This window comes from Phalacrocorax carbo, chromosome 7, assembly GCF_963921805.1.
Source record: "Phalacrocorax carbo chromosome 7, bPhaCar2.1, whole genome shotgun sequence".
Lineage (NCBI taxonomy): Eukaryota > Metazoa > Chordata > Aves > Suliformes > Phalacrocoracidae > Phalacrocorax > Phalacrocorax carbo.
Window position 1 is genome coordinate 23,473,071 of NC_087519.1, and position 9,015 is coordinate 23,482,085.

General features: G+C 61.1%; 1 protein-coding gene across 3 annotated transcripts; it reads right to left on the reverse strand.

Annotated features, from left to right (window-relative positions):
- Window positions 1-713: 713 nt before the first annotated feature.
- On the reverse strand, window positions 714-8,669 carry PARP6 (poly(ADP-ribose) polymerase family member 6). 3 transcript variants are annotated; one of them, XM_064456896.1, is made up of 22 exons: window positions 8,600-8,669; window positions 7,626-7,703; window positions 7,400-7,494; window positions 6,925-6,985; window positions 6,701-6,791; window positions 6,539-6,605; window positions 6,132-6,281; window positions 5,710-5,890; window positions 5,250-5,303; window positions 4,328-4,423; window positions 4,149-4,241; window positions 3,948-4,073; window positions 3,775-3,840; window positions 3,545-3,612; window positions 3,275-3,323; window positions 2,594-2,703; window positions 2,431-2,503; window positions 2,197-2,266; window positions 1,750-1,829; window positions 1,569-1,632; window positions 1,324-1,408; window positions 714-1,243 (listed from the first exon to the last, which is right to left on the reverse strand). In XM_064456896.1, the coding sequence occupies exons 1-22, from the start codon at window positions 8,600-8,602 to the stop codon at window positions 1,141-1,143; spliced, it is 1,863 nt and encodes a 620-aa protein (XP_064312966.1). In that variant the 5' UTR covers window positions 8,603-8,669; the 3' UTR covers window positions 714-1,140. The 3 variants fall into 3 exon arrangements, with proteins under 3 accessions (XP_064312966.1, XP_064312965.1, XP_064312967.1); XM_064456895.1 differs by having other exon boundaries at window positions 2,594-2,706; XM_064456897.1 differs by lacking the exons at window positions 714-1,243; window positions 1,324-1,408; window positions 2,197-2,266 and having other exon boundaries at window positions 2,594-2,706.
- Window positions 8,670-9,015: the final 346 nt, after the last annotated feature.

A 9,015-nucleotide genomic window follows, 5' to 3' on the forward strand; every position in this document is an offset into this window, starting at 1 on the left:
GGTTATTTTTTAGGTCGATCCTTAACTTTGTAACTGCTGGTTGAAAACAATGCCCGTGTTTCCACCAGGGTGGCAGAGGGCTGGTTTGGGGTATTTATGATTTTAAAACCCTTGGAACCCTGGTAAGGGACCCCCATGTCCCTGCAGGACTGGCTGATGTCCCCAGGCGGCTTTGGGCTGATGCTGCAGGAGACATTGTCTCTTAAAGGCTGGTATTTTACTGCCATGACCAATGCGGAGGGCCCCAGGGATGTGGGGAACTTTGGTACCCAGCGACCCTGCCAGCCCCTGCTACTGCCCAGGGTCCCTGCCCAGAGCCCCAGCAGTCTCCAGCACTTCGCCCAGGGGATTTCATCCTGGATTGGGCATAGCGGGACACATCTGTGCCAGCACCACCTCCGTATCTGCGTAGTTATTGGGATCCACTTGGGCTGAAATAAAGCGTGGTTGGCCCTGGGCCGTTTCCTTCTCGTTGCGCAGATGAGGCTCTGCCACAGCACCACTCCCTGTGGGGTCCCATCCCCTTGCCCTGGTCCCATCCCTGAGGCACAGTCCTTCTCCCTGGGGTGGGCCCTGCTCCATAGCACAATCCCTTTGCCATGGTATGACAGTGGTGCGATTCCCTCCCTGTGGCCCCATCCCTCTCCCAAAGTCCTCCGACCCTTTCCCCATGGCCCCAATCTCTTCTCCACGCTCCCTTTCCCCACTATCCCCTCCCCACACCCCCAATCCATTTAAAGATTTTAAGTACACCGACACAGATCCCTTTTTCTTTTTTCTGTGTTTTTGGGGTTTCTTTTTGGTTGGGTTGTTTTTTCTTTTTTTGCTTCAGTTTCTCATCATCGATAAAAATGCTATCGCTGCCAATCCCAGGAGGGGCGGCCACTGGCCACGCCAGCCCCCGGCAGCTCCTTCTCCACACAGCCACAGGGTCGGGGACACTGGCGGACAGGACAGAGAGGGGACGAGGGACCACTAAACCCTCCTGGTGCTCACTGGATGCTTGACGCCTATGTACAGGGTGGAGCTGCTGGCGTGGGCCCCCATCTCTGCCCTGCCCAGGAGGCTTGAAACCCTGCTCATCCTTCCCCAGCTTCGCCTGGGGTCTTCACTCGGCACCCAGGGTGTCCCCACCGCTGCTCAGTTTGTGTACACCTGAGTCCCAATCACACGCATGATCTCCTTCTGGATTTTGGGGTCCTGAGTATTGATGTTGGCATCTCCTACTTGGCCATCTTCATACCTGGAAGGGGAGAAAGGGGTCGGGGGGGGGTAAGGGTGTGTCCCAGGGGGACCGGTGAGGTGGGTGTAGCCAGGACTTACACAAAGAAGAAGCGGGTGCAGACATGGTCCGAGACGGGGCAGACCCAGATGTTGCCATGTTTCTGCAGGTCCTTGGAGGTGATGACTGCCGGGGGAAGGGGCTGTTGGATGGGGGACGAGGTCCCCGCTGGCTGCAGCACACGGTGGGGATCCTCACTCCCTCCCCTCCTCCACCCACCGGCTGAGCCAGGGATGGGGATGCTGCCTGGCCACCCATTCCCGCCCCCCCCGCCATGTCCCCGCACCTTCGCAAAGCGCAATGCAGTTCAGGTTGCGGCTCTGGAGGAAGCGGGACTGGATGGAGCGGGTCTGCAGGGAGAGCAACCAGTGTTACTGCCCTGGCCATGTTGGTCTCATCCCTTCCTCAGCACCTGTGGGTGCTGAGTCCCCATCCCCATCCTCCTGTGGTGTCCCCTGGCCCATCACCTGGGGGATGGTATTCATCCGGTTGTACCTCTGCACCAGCTCATCCTTCGAAGGCATCCGGTGCTGCCCTTTCCCCATCCCTGTGGAGAAGCAAGGCAGCGGCCATCACTCCCGGGCAGGGAGCGCCCCTGGGGTCATGCGGGGGACACATGCCACAGACAGGGACGGCCATGCTGGATGCTCCCGCCCTGCGGCTGAACATTGGGAACCCCCCAAAAGTGGGCACAGCGGCTTTCAGAGTCTAGAAAATGTTGGGGTTTTAATCCCCCAGCGCAACAGAAAGCCCCAACCTGGCTGGGAAGAGGCCGGTGCCGGTAGGAAGGATGTGGGAGGCTGCCTATTCCCACATGGCTCCTCCGGCCAGTATGATGCCGAACATCCCCAGGCCCATGCAGGGAGTGGGGATAGGAGCGCAGGCAGGGCTGGGCAGTGCAGGCAGCCTCTTACCTGAGTATCCAAAGGAAATACTGGAGATGGGGCTCAGATAGATGCCCTTGCCATAGGCTGCTCCATGCAGCTTGCAGGAAAACACCAGGGTGAGCGATGTGGGGTCACCCTGACAGCTTGGGCATGGTGGCAGAGGCAGCCCAGCCTCTGCAGGCAGCTCATCTCCAGCTGCCTGCGTCCCCCCTTGCCTGCCTGCCTGTCCCGGGGAGGGGATTGGGCGCAGGGGGGGCTTACCTGCAGTTTGGTGTAGGAAGCATTGACCAGCCCATTGCGGAGGATGGAGTGCCAGTTCTCAATGTGAGAGCCGCTGGAAAAAGCCAGCCCCACGTCAGCACCACAGCCCCCTGCCCCAGTGCACCTGCCTCAGGGGCTCCCACCACCCGCCCCAGCAACTTACTGGAAAGCAAAGGTGCTGCCATAGAGTTTCTTGGCGGTGCGGAAGCGGGCTTCCTTGGCAGGGGGGCTGCTGAGCAGGAGGAACTGGTGGGAGGTGTGCATGAACTTCAGCTGCTACCAGGGGAAAGGGAAGAGCAAAGGCAGGGAGAGAGGACAGACAAACAGAGATCATGCACGGCAGCCCGGCCCCGTGTGCATCCCAGCCCTGCTTTGGCTGTCTCAAGCTTGCCAGAAGGGCCCATGGCATCCCATCTCATTTCCACCACCCCACAGCCCATGTCAAATATCCTCCATCCTATATCCCATACCCTGCCTCCCACGCCTCCCAGGCTGCAGACCCCATCCCAAAGGCTGCATCCTGCAACCCAGACCCTTATATCACCCACACCACATCCTTACATCCCTCACCCTGCATCCCACATCCTCCATCCCACAGCCCACACCCCATACCCTATGTCCTGTATCCCATACCCTACATCCCACAACCTATATCCTACATCCCGCATCCCACACCCTACATTCTGCGTCCCATATCCTACATCCCACATCCTATATCCTACATCCCACCTCCCACATCACACATCCCACCTCCCACATCCCATACTCTATGTCCTGCATCCCACATTCCATACCCTCCATCCCACATGCCACACCCCACCTGGAGCCTGGCCAGGCCCCTTACCCTGCTGAGGGGCAGCTTGACGATGTGGGATCTGTTGCTGGAGATTATCCTTGGGAAGAGAAGGAGGAAGAGGAGGAAGAAGGTTGGACAGAGTGGCCCCACACTGCCCTGGGAGTGGGGCTGAGGCGGGAGCTGTGCCGGAACCCGCCCTGAGGCCAGTGGATGGTCACGGCCCCCCAGGAGAAAGGGGATGAGGATGCCCAGCTGGCCCCACTGCACACTCTGTCCCAGGGGCTGTGGGGCAGTGGGACAGGGCACCCTCGGCCTTACCACTGCAGGAGGGGATGGGCCAGGGGGTCCAGCTTGTCCATCTGCTTCTTGATCTCCAGGTAGGACCCCTGGCAGAGATGAGAGGGGGTGTGGGTCGTTCCCCTGGCACCCACCCAGCCATGAGCAGGTGGAGATCAGCACACAAATGCCACCCCTGGTGAGGCGAAGGATTGTGCACTGGGAGGGGCCTCACAGGGGGCCATGGGTGGTGCAGGGCCACAGTGGTGTACCTGGGTCATCTCCCGGATTGACATCACACTGTCCAGGGCCTTCTGCAGCCGCTCATAGTTCTTCTTCTACATGTGGGGCAGGAGAGGGGTGGCCATCGGAGGGGTCCTCAGGGCTCCGCCCAGCCCTATCAACCCCCAGCATGGGGGACCGTTGCCCCCCCCCCCATGCTTACCTTGGGGTTAAAGGCAAGTGTTTTGGGGTCGTTGGGGTCCACCACGGAAGGGTAAGGCTCGAAGATGATGCTCTTGCGGGGGGACTCCAGGGCGGCACGGCACATGGCCACCAGCAGGTCCACCACCTTGGGGACAGAGCGTGGGGTGAAGGGACAGCACCCTGAGGTGATGGCATGGTCACCTGCCATGCGCGCCCTTACCTCGGCGCCTGTGGCCACCTCTTCTGCTGCGCCAGACATGACGCCAAGGGTGTAGAAGGAGAAGACGCAGAGCTCCCGGGTGCACACCGCAGGCTGCCGAGGGGACAGGAGCCATGGGGAGGGTCGGGGACAGTGACGCAGGGTGACAGCCCGCGCCCACCTGGTCCCTTTCCCCGCACCTTAAGCATGGAGCCATTCTGGAAGACATGCTGCTCGTCACACACCACGCAGTACTCGTTGAGTGTTGGGATCCGCTGCTCTGCGTATTTCATGATCTGAAGGAGAGGATGGTGGGTGTCAGTCCCTGGTGGTGGCCATGGTGCTCTGGCAGATGCTCCCGAGCAACCCCAAGCCACACTAGAGGCATGGGGAGGAGTGGCTGGAAAGCTGCCTGGCGGAGAAGGACCTGGGGGTGATGGTTGACAGCCGGCTGAACACGAGCCAGCAGTGTGCCCAGGTGGCCAGGAGGCCAACAGCATCCTGGCTTGTATCAGGAACAGTGTGGCCAGCAGGAGCAGGTCAGTGATCGTGCCCCTGTACTCAGCACTGGTGAGGCCACACCTTGAATGTTGTGTTCAGTTTTGGGCCCCTCAGTACAAGAAGGACATTGAGTTGCTGGAGCACATCCGGGGAAGGGCAACAAAGCTGGTGAAGGGACTGGAGAACAAGTCTGTTAAGGAGGGGCTGAGGGAGCTGGGGGTGTTTAGTCTGAAGAGGAGGCTGAGGGGAGAGTTGGGCTCTCTCCAGCTACCTGAAAGGAGGCTGTAGTGAGGTGGGTGTTGGTCTCTTCTCCCAAGCAACCCCAACATAGAACGAGAGGAAATGGCTTCAAGCTGCATCAGGGGAGGTTTAGACTGGATATTAGGAAAAATTTCTTTACTGAAAGAGTGGTCAGGCATTGGAACAGGCTGCCCAGAGAGGTGGTGGCATCACCATCCCTAGATGTGTTCAGAAAACATGTAGACATGGCACTTCAGGACATGGTTTAGGAGGCATGGTGGTGGTGGGTTGACAGTTGGACTTGATGATCCTAGAGGTCTTTTCCAACCTTAATGATTCTATTATTCTATGATGAGGATGAGAGGGACACAGGACACTTACTTGGACGAGGAAGCCGTACTCCAGCGTAGGGACATTCTTGCAGTGGCCGCCGACCTGCAACAGAGCCGGAGCGGAGCCAGCTGTGTTATCCCCTTTCTCCCACACACCCAAACCTCCACACGGTACTGGCAGCCACCAACACCCCTCCCCACCACAGCAGGATCCCCAACATGCCACCACCCTCCCAGGGATGCAGCTGCGTCAGGGGTGTGGCACCAAGAGGCGGGTAAAACCCCACAGGTAATACCCTGCAGGTAAAACCCACGGCCAGCCTCCCAGCTTGCCCACCAGCACTCAAGGGTGCTGGGGACGAGGGTCAGGGCACAAAGCCCCACAGGGGCTCCCCCAACCCAAGGGGGTCCCACCACCCCACAATGAGTGATCCAACCCCGCAGCAGCCCCTGGGAATCCGGGAAAGGAAAGGAGAGGAAAGCAAACCCCAAGGCGGGGAGGCACCCACCAGGATGTTGAAGGGGGCGACACCTGCCTGGGTGCTGGCGGGGGGGTAGCCGAAAACCTCCACCTTGGGGTTCTTCACCGTACAGGAGACGGAGCGGTTCATCAGGCGGTTGACACGAGTCTCGGGGATGCCCAGTTTGCCCTTCAGCACCGAATCTTGGATGACAGGAAAGCTGGGAGACCTGTGGGCACAGAATCCTGCTGAGCTCCTCTGTTTGTCAACGTCCCCGTCTCCTCCGTCACCCGGTGCAAAATTCATACTTTAGCTGGTTTTTGGGAGCAACCTTCACCTCTTTGGGCTCTGGTACGTAGCAGCAGTATCCAAGGGGCGAGTGGGGAAACTGAGACATGGTGCCAGGTCCCTGGCCACTAAGGGTGAGAGGACAGAGGGTTGGTCCCTCAGGGACACCATTGGGGTCTTACTTGGGGATGGGGGAGAAGATGCTGAGGCCAGCACGAAACTTCTTGATGGTGCCGCTCGTCTTGAACCAACTGTGCCGCTTCTCCTGCTGGGTCTTCAGAAAATCATTGCTGAGATGTTTCCATTGCTGAGACGTGAACATGCCCAGGATCCTGGCAGAGAGGTGGCATGGGTGCCTGAGCCAGATGCCAGCACCCATGGGTGCTTTGGTGTCCCCTGAGCCTAGTGTATGGGTGGTCCATGCCACCCAGCTCCTCCTCTTCCCCACCCAGAACTGGTGGTGAGCCCATCACGGGGCTGTGTGGCAGGTAAAGGGTGGTGGCATGGGCACATGTTTTGGGGCAAAATGGCGACCCCACGGCCCACCCCACACACCACCCTTGGGTGCCCATTGCATTTTGCCTCTTACTTCTTCAGCTGCAGACCCAGCCCGAAGCCCTCCCTGTTGGATGGCTGGAAGACCTCAATGGACGGTTCTGCAGAGAGAGAGAGGAGGCCAAGCCGTTGGTGCCACTACTGTCCCTGTCCCGAGGGCACATGGGGACACCGTGCCCTGCCTGTCCCCACTCACCGGGGCCATCGAGGTACTGGGAGAGGGAGAAGCGCAGGCGGAGGACAATGGGCTCCGTCCGCAGCACCTTCCACGCCGTTGCCACCTCCTCCTGCCGAGGGAGAGCCGTGATTTGGCACAGCTGCAGGGACCCACAGCTGGGGAGGGAAATTTGGGGATCCCCTGGGCACATGTTTCCCCCGACTCCCTGTGCCAATGCCAGTGGGGGCACCCTGGAGACTCACATCGAGGAAGCTGATGTTCACATGGAGGTCTATGTCCACATCATCAATGGTCCCGTACTCCCTGCAAAGACATGCAGCACCGTGGCAGGAAGATGGGGTGAGGCTGGCATGGTGCTGTTACCACCGCCTGCCCCAGTGCCCACTGTGCCAGGCAGGTAGGCTCATGCAGCAGTGATGGGCACGTGTGGCTCCATGTACATCAAGCATGTGTGCACCCCTGAGACTGGGATGGCACGGGGAGAGCAACCAGATTGTGGACAGGTACCCTGCGGATGCCATGGTCGGGTGCCCTGGGGATAGCGCAGCTGAGTGCCTGAGGGTGTCATGGCCAAGTGCCCCAGAGGTGCCACAGTCGGGTGCCCTGGTTACGCCACTGACAGGTGCCTGGGATTGCTACAGCTGGGTGCCCTGGGGATGGCCCAGCTGGGTGCCTGGGGTTGGCACAGCTGGCTGCAGGGCCAGTGGGCACACCCACCTGACGGCCACGGCATTCTCGCTGTAGATCTCCTTCACGGCCTCGATGTCAGCGTCCAGCTGCGGGTGACGGTACAGGTCAGCGGCGCAGGTCCCCTGCAGCACAGCACCATGTGGCACCATCAGACCTGGCAGCCCCTGCAGCCCCACACTTGGGACTGGGTGCAGGTCGGGGGTCCCTGAGCCTCACCATGGCACCCATGGGACCCAGCACCCATGGTGCTTACCTGGACGCCATAGAGGAACTCCTCAGACTCATTGTCCCCGTCGGAGTCATCATCCGTCCAGTACTGGCCCTTGAGGTCCTGGTGGGTAGAGGGTTGGGGTGCAGTTGATTACGGGGGGCAGAGGGTTGGGGGGCAGCAGGGATGGGGGGAAAGGGGATGGGGTGAGAGTGTTAGGGGGAGTAGGTTATGGGGGAGAGGATTGGGGAGTGGATTTGTGGGAGAAGGTCATGGGAAGCAGATTAGGGGGAGTGAATTGGGGGGAGCAAGCTGGGGTGGAGCAGGTTGTAGGGAATGGGTTGAGGGAACAGGTTGGGGTACAGAGGGTTGGGGGGTTGTGAGGAGTGCGGTGGAGGGAATGATTTGGTGGGAGCAGTGTGAAAGGCAGCAGAATGGGGGACAGCAGGTTGGGGGGAGTGGGATGAGGGCTGCAGGATGGGGGGAGTGATTTGGGGGGGCAGCAGGGTGGGGCAGAAGGTTGGGGGAGCAGATTGGGGAGCAGGATGGGAGGGACAGCAAGATGGGGGGCAGTGGAAGTGGGGCAGCTGGGTAGGAGAGGAGGTTGGGGGGATCGGGTTGAGGGGAATAAGATGGGGCAGCATTTGGGGGGGGCATTGGGTCGGGGGCATGGGATGGGGGAGGTAGTGGGTTGGGGGGAGCAGGACTGGGGGAGCAGATTAGAGGGGAGCAGTAGGGTGGGGACAGTGAATGGGGACCGCGCACAGAGCCACTGGGAGGGCCCAGCCGATGGGGAGGGGGTCCCACCCTCGTCAGCCCTGCCCTGCTCCCGTGCTGGGGGACACGGGGGCACAGGGGGACACCAGATCCCAGCCCCCCTCACCGCCCCCACCCGAGCAGGCCCCGTCCCGCCGCCCTCCCCAGGCCCCCTCGTCCCTGGGGCCTGCTCCCTCTGCCGGGCTGGGGGGGGGGTGTCCCCATCCCCCCGTGTCCCCCCTGGCCGGTGGGACCCTCCTCACCATCTCAGCGGCAGCCGACCGGGCCTGCCACTGCCTCCATGCTGCCGGTCGGGCGGGCGGCCATTGGGCCTTGACGTCAGGCCCCACCGCGGGCCTGGGCGCCACCGCTGTCACCCGGCAACACCGCTGCTGACGTCACCCGTGGGGACCTCCCCCCCTCCCCACCAGACCTCCCACCCCTCCTAGTACCCTCTGGTACTCCCCCATCAGGGCACTGGGACCCCTGGGACCGGGGCAGCCATGACGGGATCCATGGGGCTGGTAGGGGTCCCCAGTGTCCTCTGCACACAGTCCCCATGGCCCCAACTCAGGGTCCCCATAGTCACCAGCCCAGCGTCCCCAATGTTGGGTCCCCAGGTGGCTGACACAGTGTCCCCAGCACATGGTCCCTGTGGCCCCAACTCTGAGTCCCCAGT